The sequence below is a fragment of the Neofelis nebulosa genome, chromosome 4 (genome assembly GCF_028018385.1).
Source record: "Neofelis nebulosa isolate mNeoNeb1 chromosome 4, mNeoNeb1.pri, whole genome shotgun sequence".
NCBI lineage: Eukaryota > Metazoa > Chordata > Mammalia > Carnivora > Felidae > Neofelis > Neofelis nebulosa.
The window spans coordinates 68,502,012-68,522,215 of NC_080785.1; the positions used below are offsets into that span (position 1 = coordinate 68,502,012).

Sequence of the window (20,204 nt, forward strand, 5' to 3'; positions counted from 1 at the left end):
TCTAATGAGAAACACTGACTTGCAGATCAGTGAACCACAAGCAGGACAAAAAGAACTACAACTAAACATCAAGGGTAAACTGCTGAAAACCAAAAGCAGCCCAAGGAAAAATGAAACATTACACAGGGGAGACATTAATAATAATGGTTGACTTTTCTTCGTAAACAATGGAGGCCAGAAAACTATGAAATGACACCTTTAAAGTGCTGAACCAAAGCAAGAGTGAAATAGACATTTTCAGTTAAAATTAAGCTGAGAGGATCTGTCATCCATGAAACTGTACTACAAGAAATGCTAGAGAGAAAGACCAAAGAGAAATAATACAACGTGAAAATTGTGTCTATTGGAGGAAGTAAACAGTCCCAGGAATGATAAATAAATAAATAAATGTAAAAGTCCATGTTTTCATTTTTCACATAATTTACGTAAAAGGCAAGTGACTGTTCAAAACAAATACAATAACACTGTTAGTTGAAGTTTATAAGGTATATAGAAGTAAAATAATAGGACAAAGGAAGGAGATGTGTAAATAGAATTACACTGTTGTAACATCTGAAAAGTGTGAAGTATGAAGATAAAAAGTGGAAACGTCAGGTGTGAGGTAAAAGAGAAAAAGTAGGAAACATGATGTGTTAGGTGTGAAATGTGAAGTATGAGGGGGTAAAAATGTTAACTGATGAGGTAGGGATGCATTTTTGTTAGACCAAGAACAACTACTTCAAAAAAATAAATAAATAAAAAAGATAACGACAGGTTAATAGTTAAAAACCCAGTGGATGAAGTGAAACAATGAAATGTTCAATTAGATCAAAAGAAGGGAGGAAAGGGACAGAAGAACAAAAAGAAGAAGGAAAAATAAGATAGAGAACAAACAGCATGATGGTACACTTAACCTTGATCATATAAATACAAATGGGGGAAACATCAGAATGGATTTTCTAAAAGCAAGATCCACTGTCTTTCATTTATACACTGTCTGCATATTAACTATATTTTATAAATCTTGTTAAGAAGATATCAACTCATTTGTACTTGGTAGTCATACTTCTCCAGTGTAATTTAACAGATGTAATCTCATTTCAGTCAGACAAAATTATGCATTATGTTACAGAAAGACACCTTTTCTTCCATGGACAGTGGCCTGATATGTTCGTAAGTATATTATAGTGTGGTTTGTGGGCCAGTATCTATATTTGTTCCTGAGATGGTAGGGGTGGGGAAGGGAGCATTCTACTACGTTTCCCAATACACAGCATGCTATCATATTGTATGAAGGGATGGGGACAGGAAAAAGGACACCATGAAAGGGTAAGAAGAGTTGGAGAGCTATAGGAAATCTCAGGGAAATGCTCTAAATTTTCATGGTATGTCTATCAAAAGTAAAGCAGAAGGAAACCTTTGCCAGAAATCTGTTTTTAACAGCTAACAGTAAACTACTAACAGTAAAAACTGAAAGTAAAGTGATGAACTTGTTACTCCAAATCATGCCCGTTGATAACAAAGAGCGAAAATGACAAGTTAAGAGAGTTGTGATATAACTTGCCTTCAGGACTTCAAGGGAGACTACAGTTCAGATCAGGGAAAGACCATCTCTTTCACAAAAGGTATAATTCTGTCAACTGGAGAAACTGGAGAGAGGTTTCTCTGCTCCATTTGAACTTTATATAAATTCAACACTGAAACTTCCCAAAATGAAAGGAATAACTGGATAACCCAAAGCAGGAGGGTGAGGGACACTAAGAAGTCCTCTATAGATCAAGAGATTGGGTTAAAGTGAAATGCCTCCTAAAGATCCTAAGCAAGCAAAAGGCATAACCATTCGATGAGGGAGGAAGGTGGTTAAGCACTATTTTTCTTTAAGCTGCCACCACACTGCACTAACCTGTAACATGCAGTAACTTGCTGTTTGGACATCTCCAGTTCTATCGACATAACTCTCCATTAAGTCCACTCCATCTTTAGTAAGGCCTGTAAGCAGTATTCCTTCCAAATTTCCAGCCTCTTTCATTTCGTTGGTCAACTTTTCAATATACCTATTTAACTGGAAAATTCAAAGTGATTTTTCTGAATTAATATGTTTCACTATATACTTTGTACCTTCAAAACTTGTACTTTTAAAATAGTGCTATATTTATGGAAAACATTTTAAAACCAAAGCCCTTGCAAAAATCTAGATATGATCTCTAAGAAGTCTGCATCTATCATAAACTACAATGCAGAATCCCAGATCGTTTAAAACACTTTTTCAAAACAGCAAGACATTTATTGTTTTAATAATTATTCTACAAAAGAACTACAGAGTTTACTATTTTAAACTTAAAGAGAACTGTCCTCATTATTCTGCCAAGTTCTTGCTGTAACAGAATTGGAGTTGAAAGGGAACTTTAAGATTATCAAAAATAACATCTCTTGGTCAGGTGTTCCCTGGCCTCATCCCACCCCAACCTGTAGCCAAGATTCCTCCGTTTTCCCTCAGCACTTTCTCATTATTGTAGCACTTAGCACATTATGTTACTCATTGTTTCTGTGCATTTCTCTCTCACTATACACATAGCATATGCATTTAATACTTGTTTATTGTATTAGGAAATGAAGGAATTCTCTTATGACATCCCTAAGGGGTGAGTTTAACATCTTTATCTATAGGCCAAAAGCAGAAATAAACTAAAATATTAAGTCAGCATTCTTACACAAGCAATTTTGGTTATGATACACAGGTTTACAATATCTTGACCTAACAAAGAATTATTAGTTTACTTTTTTAGAATAATGCATATATAAATGTCACATATACATATCTATACAAAAAGATTAATTTCCTAATGCAGTAAGAGTAAATATTAATAACTTCAAACATAGAATTGTATCAGTTTTTACCTGACTATCGCTAAGGAATTTACAAGCAAATGCCACTCTGTCACGTACAGCAACTTTGTTTTCATACTGAAAAGGAAAGAGCAAGGAGTTACTTGTAGGTGCTATGAGTTTTATATTTTTGCAGACTATTTTACATATCTAATATGCAATTTAATTTTCAAATGTATTAGTAAGTTATTGAGTATATACTGGCAGAGCCACTGACTGCCTAAGATGCCTTTTTTTTTTTTTAAGTTTATTTATTTATTTTGAAAGACAGAGGGGTTGAACAGAGAGAGAGGAGAGAGAGAATCCCAAGCAAGTTCTGCACTATCAGCGCAAAGCCCGACACGGGGTTCGAATCCACGAACCATAAGATGATAACCTGAGCTGAGGTCAAGAGTCAGACACTTATCTGAATGAGCCACCCAGGTGCCCCTAAGATGTCTTTCTTCATGTAGCCCTCAGGAAACTCCATGCTAAGGTTATTATTCTTGCAAAGTAAAAATTTATGTCTAAAATACTGACCAATTCAGGTTAAAAATATTCCAGTTCAGTTTTACATAACTCCAACATAAAATGCAAGCAATAAAATATGGTTTATCAAATTTAAGATGCCATGTAATCCTTCCATTATAGAAATACATCTGGGGGAAACTGAGGAAATCTTTTCTGGGATGCTAAATTAATCAACAAGTCTAGGAAATCTGTGAATTACCAGTGAATATACCAATACAGAATTTAAAAAGACTATCAATACATGTTTCTAAATACAAAGTAGAAAGTTTTAAACATACCCTTATAAATAAATAGATACACTTTTTTTTGGCCATAGAAAATACTGCTATATTTGTGGTTTGTGGCAAAAATTTCAGGGGTACTGTGATACTTAAATTTTTGTATACTTGTCAATATTGTAAAATACTATTTTGAATTTCTATAAATGTAGGAAGGTAATTCACTTTGTGCTAAATATAAAAGTTTAAAAGTGACTTCCATTGAAATCATCCTATGAGATATAGTTTTCCTGCTTTAAACATAAGACCATTTCAACTGATACCTATCCTAACGTGCACTTCCAAGTATAAAATACGGTGCTGCATTTAAGATGGAACATGTCTCATGCAAACTAGATTTAACTCTTTAGATTCAGCACATGTGTATAATTTTGATTGGAAAAGAATTATAAATATTATCTGTCCCATTTTACAGCTCAGAAAATGAAAACCCCAAAAGTAAACTGACTAGCTGAAGTAACTGTGCTGGAGCAAGGACTTTAGGTTCGATTTCCCAATTCAGCACTTTTCATTAGATTACCGCAACTTAACAATTTTTAACAAAGGACACATTAATTATAATTATTAATACATAAAGAATAATTAGGCACACTCTCAAAACAGTTTGGAAATATGAAGTTTCTACTTAAGGCAAGATATATCTTACTTAATAACCCAAATTTAGATATAAGAAAATAAGGGTATTTGTAATAGATCACTTAATTTAAAATACAGAAATTGAGTATTTAAACAATACTTCTCTATCAATTTAAAATATGAACAATCTGGGGCACCTGGATGGCTCCGTCAGTTAAGCATCTAACTTTGGCTCAGGTCACGATGTCACAGTTGGTGAGTTTGAGCCCTACATCGGGCTCTGTGCTGACAGCTCAGAGCTGGGAGCCTGCTTCAGATTCTGTGTCTCCCTCTCTCTCTGCCCCTCCCCGACTCATGCTCTGTCTCTATCACTCTCAAAAATAAACATAAAATTGAACAATCCACTTCTTCTTCTTGTCTTTACCATACTTTGCTACTTCCTGAAAGTATTATTTCTCCAAAATACATTTTAAAGTCTTCTGTTTAACAAAAAAGAGTAATTACAGTAAAAACAAATAAAAAAAAACACTCTTGGATATTAATTTGAAGTGGTTAGAAAAGTTCAATAGTTCTTTTATTAGAAGTTAATGGACAAAATCCATAAACTAAGGAATTGCCAAAGTGGACATTAACAACATTTATTAAATTTTTCATTAAGATACCTCAATAAAATACATGTTTTTTTAAATTCTTAGGGCCTGACCCTTAAATCAATCATCCAAGCAATGTGTCTTTTATATGAAGTGCTATAATAGCAAACACAGAAATAAGTTCCATGTTAGAAAGCTCTTCTCAGTGGTAGAAAAGTATCCAACAATGCAAAAAAAAGTTATAGTACTAATGTGAAGCTTAAAACACTATAACTGAAACTGATAAGTACATCTCATTTCACTCTTCTGTCCTCACTTTGTGTAAAGAACTTATTTGGTGATATGGTTAGATAGACATGTGGGTAAAGCAGGAGAAAAAAGTGATAGAGAAGACCAAATAATGGAAAAATGAAACAGTTCAGTATAAGTAATGTGATCATAGATCTTCCAAACTGTCTGTATGTCTGAGAACGCAAATACTAACTCAGATAAGTTACATGGTTATTCTAATCATAATTGATCATGTGTTTGTTTACTTAACTAAAAACAAAAACACAAACTTTTAAAAATTTGCATTTTTGGGTGCCTGGGCGGCTCAGTCCGTTAAGCATCCAACTCTTGACTTCAGCTCAGGTCATAATCTCATGGTTCATGGGTTTGAGCCCGTGACAGGCTACGTGCTGAAAGTGCAGAGCCTGCTTGAGATTTTCTCCCTCTCTCTCTCTCAAAATAAATAAACTTTAAAAAAATGCACTTCAATATGAAATTTATGTTTATATAGTTGTATAATTCTAGAGCTGTTCTTAAGCTAAAGAATAAAATCCTATTCCCTCTATATCTGCAAATTATATTGTTAAAACTATTTTAAAAATCAAGTTTGTTATCAGGTACTTAACTGTAGAATGACATTCAAGAGCCGCCCAAAGATATTTAAGATACCTTATTTTAACTAATACAAAATACATCAAAATATAACAATATTTCATGCAACAGACATTTGAACATTTTAACAAGGCTAGATAAAAACTTTTATTTTAAAAGGAACCTTGTCAAACAGAAATTAGCTTACCAATACTCCATCATAAGATCCTGTTTCACTTGTCAGAAATGCAAACATGACACACAGATATGGGTTATTTAACTGTAGTCGTAGAGTGCTGCACATTTCTCTCCAAAGGGAGTTTTTCTCATCTGTGTAACCCGATAAAGCCATTGCTACCACATTGAGATTCAGATCGCCTGCATGTTAAAAACAGTCAGCTAATCAAAGTAATCAAAAGCTTAATATCTCCTCTTCCAGTTCTTAAACCATAAACCAATAGACTGGAAGGCAACATTTACCTACAGAAAAATAAGCCCACTAGAATAGGGGTTTTGGTCCAGATTGGAAAATTTGGCAAGGACCACAAGCAAAAATTTCTATTCTTATAAAACTGTTGCCAATATTGCTAACCCTGTGCAGGACAAACACATCATTAAATTTTCAAGTTCTCATTCCAGGCAGGTTCCTATACCGTGTTATTGTGTAGGGTCTAAATGAAGAGAAGTGAAGCCATACTACCAGAATCATTGCCAGCCTTATCATGTTCATTTATATACAGATATTTCAGAACACTGATAATAAACATTACTGTACCTCAGGACTACAATTTTCAAAATAATTTTGTTTTCCTATTCCTAAATACAGAATGCACATACTTAAGTATATGTTCTGAAAGCCATTATTTTAGCATTCTTATTATAGTATTATACTTTTAATTTTTCTAGGACAAAATTAACTATCAAAATTAACAAAGTAACATTGTATTTAGACACATTTGCAACAAAGCATTTGTTACCAATAGTCTTCTAAATGGCAGTTTTTAGCAGTTCATACAGCCATGGATAAGCTGCTAAAATGGCAGTTAGCCCTACGACTGCTTGGCCATCTAAGTTCAGCTTCAGAAAACAAAACTAAATTCACCTTTAACTTTTGAATATTTTCTATATTTATTATAGCAATTTTCTTATTCTGTTCCTTGAGACTGATCATTTTCTTTCTTTTCCAAATAAAACAGCATTTCCCACTTTATGTTCTTAAATAGCCTTGCTCTTCATTCCTATGAACACTTTCCCCAAGTTACTTTGTACTTGCTTCCTCTGCCTACTCTATTAAATTAGATTTAAAGTCTTTTGAGATTAAAACAACCACCCTCACACCAAAGAATATCTTTGTGAATCCTGCTTAAAACAATTTATTTCCAAGTGGAAAGGAATATTTGACTCAGAAAATCTTTTCTTTAGTCCTTAACCAAGTTATTAAAATCACAGGAAATATACTTTCCCTATTGATAGTATGGGTGTTTAAATCTAACACCAAATTTTCCAGGTACACATGATAGGGAGGCATCAAGCTCTCAGGTTATACGAAAATTATAATTACAAATGGCTTAAAATATCGATTCTTTTTTTCATCTCCACATTATCTTCTATTGCTCTCCCAAATGGGGAAGACTTACACTGGAGCAAAAGTGAAGGAAAAGAGGCCAATCTGGGCAAAACATTAGTTTTTTAAACTTTTTTTTACTGCAAGCAAATACATTACAATTATTCGCATGTTTTTCTCTGTGGTACAATAGAAATGTAATGTTTTCAAAATGGACCATTAAATAAGAATTACACATTCTGAATATTCAGAAATAATTTGCTAGGTGTATTAAAAATCAAAAGCTATATATATCTTAGTTACTTTCAACTGAAATATTCCTGATAAGGAAAAAACTGCATGTCTAGACTGAAATTTATTTGCCCACGTATTCTCTTGCAAAATGTCAGAGTAAAAACTTTACATTTCACTGTTTCTTCCTTTTAAAAAATATTACATGAAAACTACGTTTAAATCACCAGACTCCAGTAGAAGCATTTTTGCAGATCAAAGTATGATTTTTATAAGAATCTGTATTAGTCTAACTAAAGTGTCACTTAGTTTCCTAAAAGTCAACCAATAACCATCCGAAAGATGATGTATAAAATACAAATGTTTGCCATAAGAATGCCTGTAAACTGAAGTAGCCCAATCTCCAATACATTTTTAAAAATGTATGTGAACCATCTTTAAAAGAAAAAAAAAAAAAACATTAAAAGGGACAAATTTGAGCATTTACTGTAACATCATTAAAATGGTACTTAAGACACATTTTCTTTTTTAGACATAAACCAAAGCATAAACAAAAGAGATGGGATATCTACTTTCATAGATACAGTTCTGTGCTCATTACTCTTTCAAAAAAAATTATCTAAAAATACTGATTAAATATCTTAAAGTTATCAGCATCTTTACTTTAAAGGATTCTATGAACTGCAGTCATCTTAGAATATAACCTAATACCTTTTTCTGAAGATGCTCCTTCATTCAGGATTTGGATTGCTCGTCGAATATCCAAGTTGAACAATGCCACAGCAGCAGCTCTCTCCCATTCCCCTTCTTGTACAAGGGAGTTCAAAAATGGCCCCACATCTACATCCGTTCCTTTCTTTATCCACCCGCAAAGCTGTAAAGCTAAAATTCTCTCTTCATTTAAATTCTGAGTATCAGTTTGCTTATCCAAACCGCTCCAATTATGTCTGCTACTTTCCACCATTCCTAAAAAAGATAAGTATTTTTATATTAGTTGCTTTATTACTATATTTTGAAATATATTTAGGAAGTAAGTCTGGGGATGCCTGGGTGGCTCAGGCAGTTAAGCATCTGACTTCAGTTCAGGTCCTAATCTCATGGCTTGTGAGTTTGCATCCCACATCAGGCTCTGTGCTGACAGCTCAGAGCCTGGAGCCTGCTTTGAATTCTGTGTCTCCCTCTCTCTCTGCCCCTCCCCTGCTCACACTCTGTCTCTCTCTCTCAAAAACAAACATTAAAAAAAAAAAAAAAAAGTAAGTCCATTTTACACAGAAATATTTCAATATTACACTCTGGATATTTGACTTTTTTAAGTGTATTTTTTAAACTTATTTTGAGAGAAAGAGAGAGAGAGCACGAACACAGAAAGGAGCAGAAAGAGAGGGAGAGAGAGAATCCCAAGCAGGCTCCAGTGCTGTCAGTGCAGAACCTGACAGGGCTCAAACTCATGAACCATGAGATCATGACCTGAGCCGAAATCAAGAGTGGAACCCTTAACAAATGAGCCACCCAGGTGCCCCTGGATATTTGACTTCTTAACCACAAATTCATGACAGCATAAATGTAAAATATGCCACAAACAAAACATACATTACATGTTGTTAACTACAACAGTTCCTTGAGATACCAAAAGAGTTACTGGAAGAACAATTAATGCTTGATGGGCTGAGCTGCTGCTTCAGAGAAGCTTCCCTGACCACCTAATCTAAGAGTTGCCACCTGCTATTTTCTAACGTAACACTGTTTCTTCAATTTCCCTTAGACCTAATGTAAGCTCCCATATTTTATTAGTTTTCAGTCTTCTCTCTTCTCCTACTAGAATATATGCTTCAAAAGGGCAGGTGTCTTGTTTCTACTTGAAAGATTATCTCCAGTGCTTAGAATCCAATAGACTGACTCTCCCTCTCCAACTTTCTCTCTTTGTATGTATGTATGTGTGTGTGTGTGTGTGTGTGTGTGTGTGTGTGTATGTGTGTGTGTGTGTATATATACCTGGGTGGCTCAGTTGTTAGGTGTCTGACTTCGGCTCAGGTCATATTTTCATGGTTCGTGGGTTCGAGCCCCACATTGGACTCTGTGCTGACCGCTCAGAGCCTGGAGCCTGTTTCAGATTCTGTGTCTCCCTCTCTCTCTGTCCCTTCCCCACTCATGCTCTGACTCTCTCTCTCTCTCAAAAATAAACATTAAAAAAATTATATACATATATATGAAAAAATGAGATCGTAAATACCAAAGTACTCTGAAAGTTTGAAGTAAATACTAAAGCTAAAACAGAATGGGTATTATTTGAAGGTTTCTTCCCCTTCACTAAATTGAAAGATTTTATATATTCTCATTCTCTTTTCAGAAGGAATCTAATTCTTCAAGCATTACATTGTAATCAAGGCAGATGATCCTAATGGCACTAAATAAAGGTGAAACAAATAGAAATAAAACCTGACTCCTATTGCATATCAAATCCTTAAATGTTCTAGAAAGTTGTACCATCAAAATTGTCATTATAGAATTATCTGTTATTTTAACAAAAAGGATTTTCAGAATAAACTCAGTTATGAGTTAGGCAGCAAGAATGTTTAACATTATAAACATCTTTTATTATAACTTTTATACTTACATATAATACATAATTATACCTTTGTAAATAACTAGATCAATAGGTTTTAAGAAATAATTCCATTTGTCTGTGGTAGGCAGAATTGTAAATTGGGCTCCATGATTCTTGCCCCCTAGTATATAATCCCCTCCCCTTGTGTACAGGTGAAATCTGTGACTTGCTTCTAAATTACACAATATAGTACAAGTGAAAGCATTTCGCAGATGTAATAAAAGGTCATTACTTAGTTGACTCTGAGTCAATGAAAGGGAAATTATCATGTGTGGGCCTGACTTAACCACGTTAATACCTTCAAAAGAGTCCAGAGAAAATGAGAGAGGTTCTCCAGCTATACTAGAAGTAAAAGTTGCTTCGTTGTGAGAAGTCTGTGTGGCAAGGAAGCGTGGGTAGCCTCTAGGAGCTGAGGACAGCCCCTGGCGACAGCCAGCAAGGACAATTCTGCCCTATAAGTTCAAGGAAACAATTCTGTCAATAACCATATGAGCTTGGAACAATACTCCAACCTCCAGAAACAACCAAAGCCTGGCTAACATCTTCATTTTAGCCTTGTGAAACCAAGAGCAGAGGACCCAGTGAAGCCATGCCAAGACTTTAGACCATGGAAATGATGATATTTGCATAATATAAAAACGAATATACTGTCCAAAGTTGACTTTATACTCTTCTGAGAAAAGAAAGAAATGAACACAAGCAAAATTGGGAAAATATTAAAAACTGCATCAATTGCCATTTGCAAATCAAATACATATATATATAAATAATGCAAAGCATTATTTCTTCAAGTCCATTTAATCTAAATACATGGGTAGAGTAAAATTAGTATATAGTGAATGTCTAAATACATGAGTAAAGAGTAAAATTAGTATAACAGCAAAAGTCTAAACTCTCCAAACCTAATTCACACTTTTAAATAACTTCCTTCATTATATGATGTTAGGCCATGGCAAAAGCTCATAATATTATTCATGGTAGGACATATTTTAAGCTATATATCATTGCTTTATAAAAAAGTTTCAAGATGAGTTATTTGTAAATCTGGAAATTAAAAAAAAAAGTTAAATATCTACACTTGAAATTATTTATTTTTAACCTTACTGCTGAAAACGGTTGCTGTTAAGTCAAGGGGTCAGGAGGAAACTTCTGAAAAGTTTTCTTCCCTTAAGAGAACCACCTGCCCATTGAAAAGAGGAAGCATGCTGCTCTATTTGCAACCATGAAGAAAGTTAGTCATGACAAAATCACTTTTAGCTTATGAAAGTGAACTTTTAAGAACTGTTATAAAATTCTGAATAATAAGGTTAAAACACGTTAAAAATTAAATACAACAGGGACACCTGGGTGGGTCAGTCACTTAGGCATCCGACTCTTGAGTTTGGCTTGGGACATGATCTCTCAGTTCATGAATTTGAGCTACACGTCAGACTCTGCACTGATGGTGCGGAGCCTGCTTGGGGATTCTCTCTCTCCCTCCCTCTGCCTCTGCTCTTCCCATGCTCTCTCTCAAAATAAACAAATAAAAACTTAAAAAAAGCTAAACACAACATTTTTCTGAATAACAAATTTACATTTAGATAAAATGCAGCTATTAAATTTTAAGAATAAGCTGTAGATGTACCATTTGGTACTTATTTTTGTATCTCTCCTATAAATTTTGGATTGAATGCTGAGGATATTAAATGTTAAAAATGACTATTTCAGGGGCACCTGGGTGGCTCAGTCGGTTATGCATCCAACTCTTGACTTCGGCTCAGGTCATGATCTCATGGTTCCTGAGTTCAAGCCCTGCATCAGGCTCTGCATAGACAGTGCAGAACCTACTTGGGATTTTGTCTACTTCTCTCTCTGCCCCTCCCTTGCTTGCTATCTCTCTCTCAAAATAAATAAAAATAAACTTTTTCTAAAAAAATAAATAAATAAAAATTATTTTAGGGGCACATGGGTAACCAACCACATGAGTTGGTTAAGTATCTGACTTTGCATCAGGTCATGATCTCACCATTCCCAAGCTTGAGCCCAGTCAGGCTTTGTGCTGACAGCTCAGAGCCAGGTGCCTATTTCAGATTCTGTGTCTTCATCACTTTCTCTGCCCCTCCCCAACTCACACTCTCTCTTCTCCCTCTCAAAAATAAACAAACATAAAAAAAGACTATTTAAAAATTGTTAAATGTTTATTTGTTTTTGACAAAGAGAAAGACAGACAGACACAGTGTGAGCAGGGGAAGGGCAGAGAGACAGAGAGGGAGACTCAGAATTTGAGGCAGGCAGGCTCTAGGCTCTGAGCTGTTAGCACAGAGCCTGATGTGGGCTTGAACTCACAAACTGTGAGATCATGCCTTGAGCCGAAGTCAGACGCTTAATGAACTGAGCCACTCAGGCACCCCCCCCCCCAAAAAAAGGATTATTTTAAACAGGTGAACAAAAAGCAGCAATTTATTTTTCAAACAAATTCTCACAGTTTAATAATATTTGAGTTTCTTAGAGTTTTTATTTTACAGAAATTGTGCCATGGAATAAATAAAGATGAATACGTACAACTCCAAAGAGTTCAGTACTACAAAGTGGAAATATGTCCTGTAAGTCAAGTGCATGGATACCGCGTCATGTATTTTGCCTGATCTTTTGGCCTTCTTATGGCTTGATAACTATGTACCTGGTAATTAGGGTTATCAAATAAGCAGCGTGATATTATTGTGCATTTTTAAGTATATAGTCATTCTTTTTAACACATATAAATTTTAAAATTTATGACTTTATCTCTGAAAAAGAATTAAAATGTATTTACACATGTCTTTCAATACTAAAAGAACAAAACTGTATCCCTTAAATTTAAGACTAACCTATATATATAAATAGAATCGATGTTTTATTGACAGGCGCAAGAGAAACAAGTTCACTTAAACATTAAAAAACATTTTTAGTTTGTGAGGGAGGAATTAAGATGGTGGAGTAAGTAGTAAGGGGACCCCAGGCTTGGGGATCTCGTCCCTTAAACACAGATCAACATCAAATCATATGAACACCCAGGAAATCGATCTGGGGATTAAGAGAACAATCTGCATAATCTGATAGAACGTGGCAGGTATTTGGTGCAGGGAGGCAAACTGGGGGACAGGAAAGCCATGGTGCTGCACAGGGGTGGGAGCCTTTTTCGCAAAGAGGAGAAAGAGAAGGGGAGAGAAAGAAGTGTGTTGGGTTCACACAAGAAAAGCACTCCCCCAAAACCACTGATGGGGGAATCTTGAGGAACTGAGTATCCCAACTTTTTGCAAACAGTGGAGCTGAAATTCTGGGTTTTTGACAGTCTGTGCCATTTGCTGCAGGAGATCCAAGAGGGTGGTGGTGCTCCTAGGGAGATGGAGGGGAGGCCCCAAAATAGACAGTGCGATGTGGGGATCCCCTGGGTCGCACTAGGAGAGAATGTTCCTTTCCTGGAGTGCATTCGGACAAGGATATATTGCTTCTCCAAGGACAAAAGCTGAGGCTGGCGCCTTTGAATGTTCAATAGGAGACAGAGGTGTGCACTGTGGTGGGTAAAGTGGGCACAGCTTTTCACTGTGCATCATCATAAACTCCAGGCACCTGTACGGCCCTGCAATTGCTTTACTGGGACAGAAGGCACAGCACGGCAAGCCTCTCCTTCAGAGGGCAGGAGGTCCACATTGTGGTGAGCCCTTTAAGATTCAGAGTTTTGAATCTCAGTCCTGCACCAAAGATGAAAACACTGAAGGGACACCTGGGTTGCTCAGTTGGTTAAGTGTTTGACTCTTGATTTTGGCCCAGGTCACAATCTTGTGGTTTGTGGGTTTGAGCCCTGCACTGGGCTCCAGCCTGCCAGTGCAGAGCTGGCTTGGGATTCTCTCTCTCCCCTCTCTCTCTCTCGGCCCCTCCTCACTTACATTCTCTCTCTCTCTCTCTTCTCCCTCTCTCTTCTCTCTCAAAAGAAATAAATAAACTTAAAAAATATATAAAAATAAATGGGAAATATTAAAACAAACAAACAATAACACTGGAAAGCTGTGGTACCCAGCATGTCTATGGCCCCGGGAACAGAAGGGTTGAGGGCATGGATCTGACAGAAGCCTGGGACACAGGAGGAGAAATTGTTCGCTTGTCTGTGAGGACTACCAGAACAGAGGTGGACGCCAGCTCTCCTACCCAGGAATAGAGGAGAGAGCAGGGTGGCGCCATCTTCCCCCACCATCAACAGGGTCTGACTTCAGCAAATAACACAGCTCCCCCAGTCAAGGCAGAAGCTGTTTACACCAAACCCTGCCCCCCTACACCCTGCAGGTCTGATTGTGAGCCAGTGCAGTGGGCCTCTTCCCCAAGGACCAACACAGCTTCCCCCTCCCCCACCTCCAAGTGCACAAGTCCACTGATCATAGAGTGCTCCAAAGCATCAGCTTCAATTCTGGTGGAAACAGTACCAGACTTTTTTTTTTTTTTTTTTTTTTTTTCAAATCAGGCTTAGTTTTTTGTTCATTTGTTTGCTTTTGGTTTTTTGTTTCCTTTTCTTGTTTTTTGGATCAGGCTTCTCTTTCTTTTTCTTCTTTTTTGTTTTCTATTCCTTTGAAATCAGCCTTATAGTTTTTTGTTTGTTTTATTTCTTTTCTCTTTTTTTTGATCAGGCCTTTTTTTTTTTTTTTTTCAGTAGGCTTATTTTAATAGATCAAAGCACACCCAATTAAAGGTCAAATACTCCCCACTACAAGCAAGGAAGAACTCTGCCAAGGACTGACCAGCGGGAAAAAGCAGCTATATCACAACAGCACAGTGCATACAGCATATACCTGAAACACTTCCTGAAATGCCAGGCCCTGGACAGTGTATGACCCCTTCTTGATATACCCATTACTCTCAGGACCAGGAAATATAACAAGCTTTCATAACATGCAAAAGACAGGAACCTAGACAAAATGACAAGACGGAAGAATTGTCCCCCAAACAAAAATCAAGAAGAAACCACAGCCAGGATTTGCTCAAAACAGATATAAGTAATTTATCTGAACAAGAATTTAGAACAAGAGTCATAAGAATACTAGCTGGGCTTGAAAAAAGCATAGAAGACACCAGAGAAACACTTGCTACAAAAATCAAAGACCTAAAAACTACTCAGGCTGAAATAAAAAATGCTATAACTGAGATGCAAAACTGACTGGATGTAATCATGAGGATGGAAGAAATAGAGGACCAAATAGGTGATATGGAAGATAAAACTATGGAAAATAATGAAGCTGAAAAGGAGGAAAGAAAACTATTAGATCATGAATACAGACCTAGGGAATGCAACAATTCTATAAAGTGCTATAATATCATATCATAGGAGTCCCAGAAGAAGAGTAGGAAAAAAGACAGAAGGTTTATTTGAATAAATACAGCTGAGAAATTCCCTAATCTGGGGAAGGAAAACAGGCATTCAAGTCCAAGAGGCATGCTGAATTCCCGTCAAAAAAACACACACACACACACACACACACAAAACACAAAAACAGGTCAACACCAAGACATATCATAGTGGAATTTGCAAAATACAAAGATAAAGAGAGAATTCTGAAAGCAACTAGGGACAAAATGTCCTTAACCTACAAGGGTAGACACATAAGAGTACCAGGAGACCTGTCCACAGAAACTTGGCAGGCCAGAACAGAGTGGCATATGTTCAACATGCTAGTCAGGAAAAAAATGCAGCCAAGAATTTTTTTTTTTTTTTAACTTCACATTTTCCAGAAATGTTTATTTATTTTGAGAGAGAGAGAGAGAGAGAGAGAGAGATGGAGAGAGACAATCCCAAGCAGGCTCCATGCTGTCAGCACTGAGCCTAACATGGGGCTCAATCTCACGACCATAAGATCAGGATCTCAACCAATCAACAGTCAGATGCTTAACCAAATGAGCCACTCAGCCGCCCCATCAACTGAGAATATACAGCAAGGGTGTCAGTCAGAAAGGAGAAATAGAGTTTCCAAAACAAGCAACAACTAAAGGAGTTTGTGAACACTAAACCAGCTATGCAAGAACTGTTAAAGGGGACCCTTTGAGCGGGAAAGAGAGACCAAAAACAACAAAGATAAAGGAACAATATACAGGAACAGTGACTTTACAGGTAATACAAATGGCACTAGATTCATATCTATCAATAATTACTTCTGAATGTAAATGGACTAAATGCTCCAATCAAAAGACATAGGGTACCAAAATGTGTATGTATGTATGTATACACACACACACACACACATACATATAAAAGACCCATTTATATGCTGCTTACAAGAGATTCATTTTAGACCCAAAGACACCTCCAGATTGAAAGTGAGGGGGTGAAGAACCATCTATAATGCTAATGGACATCAAAAGTAAGCTGGAGTAGCCATACATATATCAGACAAACTATATTTTAAACCAAAGACTATATAATAAAAGATGAAAAAGAACTATATCATAATAACGGGGCCTATCCAACAAGAAGATCTAAAAATTTTAAATATTTATGTCCCCAAACTGGAAGCAGCCAAATATACAAATCATTTAATAACAAACATAAAGAAAGTCACTGATAATAATACAATAATAGTAGGGGACTTTTATACTCCTCTTACCAAAATGAGAGATTATCTAAGCAGAAAATCAACAAGGAAACAATGGCTTTGAATGACACACTAGACCAGATGGGCTTAACAGATACGTTCAGAGCATTTCACCCTAAAGCAGCAAAATGCACATGGAATGTTCTCCAGAATTGATCACATACTGGGTCATAAATCAGGCCTCAACCAGTACAAAAAGACTGAGATCATACCGTGCATATTTTCAGACTACAACACTATGAAACTTAAAGTCAACCACAAGAAGAAATTTGAAAAGACCACAAATATATGAAGGTTAAAGAACATCCTACTAGAGAATGAATGGATTAAGCAGGAAATTAAAGAAGAAATTAAAAAATACATGGAAGCCAATGAAAATAAAAACACAATAGTCCAAAACCTTTGGGAGGCAGCAAAGGTGACATAAGAGGGAATACAATACAGGCCTTCCTCAAGAAGGAGGTCTCAAATACAAACCTAACCTTACACCTAAAGAAGTTGGAAAAAGAACAGCAAATAAAGCCCAGAACCAGCAGAAGGGAAATAATAAAGATCAGAGCAAAAACACATGATACAGAAACAACAACAACAAAAACAAAATAGATCAATGAAACTAGGAGCTGGATCTTTGGAAGAATTAACAAAACTGATAACCCTCTACCCAGACTTATCAAAAAGAGAGCACCTGGGTGGCTCAGTTGGTTGAGTGTCTGACTTCGGCCCAGGTCATGATCTTGTGGTTCACAAGTTCGAGCCTTGCATTGGGCTCTGTGCTGACAGCTCAGAACCTGGAGCCTGCTTCAGATTCTGTGTCTCCTTCTCCCTCTGCCCCTCCCCAGCTCACACTCTGTCTCTGTCTCTAAAATAAATAAAAACATTAAAAAAAATTTTTAATTAAAAAAAGGACCCAAATAAATATAATCACAAATGAAAGAAGAGGTATCACAAACAACACTGCAAAAATACAAACAATTATAAGAGAATATTATGAAAAATTATATGCCAACAAAGTGGGCAATATGGAAGAAATGGATAAATTCCTAGAAACATATAAACTACCAAAATTGAAACAGAAAGAAATAGAAAATTTGAACAAACCCATAACCAGTAAAGAAACTGAATCCAGGGTCCAGGGCTAGACGGCTTTCCAGGGGAATTCTACCAAACATTTAAAGAAGAGTTAATACCTATTCTTTTGAACCTATTCAAAAAAAACAAAAAGGAAGGAAAACTTCCAAACTGATTCTATGAAGCCAACATTACCTCGATTCAAAAACCAGACAAAGACCCCACTAAAAACGAGAATTACAGACCAATACCCATGATGAACATGGATGCAAAAATTTCCAACAAGATACTAGCAAATAAAAGCCAATAGTACATTAAAAGAATTATTTTCTATGATCAAGTGGGATTTATTCCTGTGCTGCAGGGCTGGTTCAATAACCACAAACCAATCAACATGATATACCACATTAATAAAAGAAAGGATAAGAACTATATGATTCCCTCAATAGATGCAGAAAAAGCACATCCTTTTTTGTTAAAAACCCTCAAGAAAGTAAGGATAGAAGGAACATACCTCAACATCGTAAAGGACATAAACGAAAGACCCATAACTAATATCATCCTCAATGGAGGAAAACTGAGAGCTTTTCCCCTCAGGTCAGGAACACAACAGGGATGTCTGCTCTCACCACTGGTACTGAAAGTCCTAGCTTCAGCAATCAGGCAACAAGAAATAAAAGGCATCTAAATTGGCAAGGAAGAAGTCAAACTTCCACTCTTCACAGACAACCTGATACTCTATGTGGAAAACTCAAAAGACTTCACCAAAAAATTCCTAGAACTGATCCATGAATTCAGCAAAGTCGCAGGATATAAAATCAACATACAGAAATCAGTTGCCTTTCTATACACCAATAATAAAGCAGCAGAAAGAGAAATCAAGGAATCAATCCCATTTATAATTGCACTAAAACCCACAAGATACCTGGGAACAAACCTAATCAAAGAGGTAAAAAATGTGTACTCCAAAAACTATAGAACAATATTTTTAAAAATTGAAGATGATACAAAGAAATAGAAAAACATGCTCATGGGTTAGAAGAACAGATATTTGCAAATGACATATCGGATAAATGGTTAGTATCCAAAATCTATAAAGAACTTAACACCCAAAAAACAAATAATCCAGTGAAGAAATAGGCAGAAGACATGAACAGACATTTTTCCAAAGACATCCAGATGGCCAACAGACACATGAAAAGATGCTCAATATCACTCATCATCAGGGAAATACAAATCAAAACCACACTGACAACCACCTCATACCTGTCAGAGTGGCTAAAATTAACAACTCAGGAAACAACAGATGTTGGTGAGGATGTGGAGAAACGGGAACCCTCTTGCACTGGTGGTGGGAATGAGAACTAGTGCAGTCGCTCTGGAAAACAGTGTGGAGGTTCCTCAAAAATTAAAAACAGAACTACCCTACAACTCAGCAATAGCAATACTAGGAATTTATCCAAAGGATACAGGAGTGCACACTGATAGGGGCACAAGTACCCCAATGTTTATAGCAGTGCTTTCAACAACAGTCAAATTACAGAAAGGGCCTAAATGTCCATCAACTGATGAATGGATAAAGAAGATGTGGTTTATATATACAGTGGAATATTACTTGGCAATGAGAAAGAATGAAATCATGCCACTTTCAGCAATGGGGATAGAGCTGGAAGGTGTTATGTTGAGTGAAATAAGTCAGAGAAAGACAGTTATCATATGTTTTCACTCATATGTGGATCTTGAGAAACTTAACAGAAGACCATGGGGGAAGGGAAGGGGAAAAAAATAGTCACAAACAGATAGGAAGGGAGGCAAACCATAAGAGACTCTTAAACACAGAGAACAATCTGAGAGTTGATGGGGGAGTAGGGGAGTGGGGGAGTAGGGGAGTGGGGGAGAGGGGAAAATAGGTGATGGGCATTGAGGAGGACACTTGTTGGGATGAGCACTGGGTGCTGTATGAACCATGGGAATCTACCCCAAAAACCAAGAGCACACTTTACACACTGTATATTAGCCAATTTGACAATAAATTAAACATACAATACATACATATTGTTAATATGTTTATACTACCCAAAGCAATCTATACATTCAATGCAATCCCTATCAAAACAATGCCAGCATTCTTCACAGAGCTAGAACAAACAATTCTAAAATTTGTATGGAACCAGAAAAGACCCCAAATAGCCAAAGTAATGTAGAAAAAGAAAAGCAAAGCGAGACGCCTCACAATTCCAGACTTCAAGCTATATTACAAAGCTGTAATCATCAAGACAGTATGGTACTGGCACAAAAACAGACACAAAGATCAATGGGAGAAAATAGAGCACCCAGAAATGGACCCACAACTATATAGTCAATTCATCTTCAACAAAGTAGAAAGAATACCCAATCGAGAAAAGACAGTCTCTTCAACAAATGGTGTTGGGAAAACTAGACAGCAACATGCAGAAGAATGAA

At 36.3% G+C, this 20,204-nt stretch overlaps 1 protein-coding gene across 5 annotated transcripts in view; it reads right to left on the minus strand.

The window, feature by feature from the left end:
• MIOS (meiosis regulator for oocyte development) overlaps positions 1 to 20,204 on the minus strand; it is a 47,375-nt gene that overhangs the window by 12,817 nt on the left and 14,354 nt on the right. For all 5 annotated transcript variants that reach the window (XM_058724990.1, XM_058724992.1, XM_058724994.1 and 2 more), the window contains 4 exons: positions 8,187 to 8,441; positions 5,889 to 6,058; positions 2,878 to 2,943; positions 1,883 to 2,041 (listed from right to left, as the gene is read on the minus strand). In XM_058724990.1, coding sequence (XP_058580973.1) covers positions 1,883 to 2,041; positions 2,878 to 2,943; positions 5,889 to 6,058; positions 8,187 to 8,441 — 650 coding nt within the window. The remainder of the gene's footprint in view (positions 1 to 1,882; positions 2,042 to 2,877; positions 2,944 to 5,888; positions 6,059 to 8,186; positions 8,442 to 20,204) is intronic.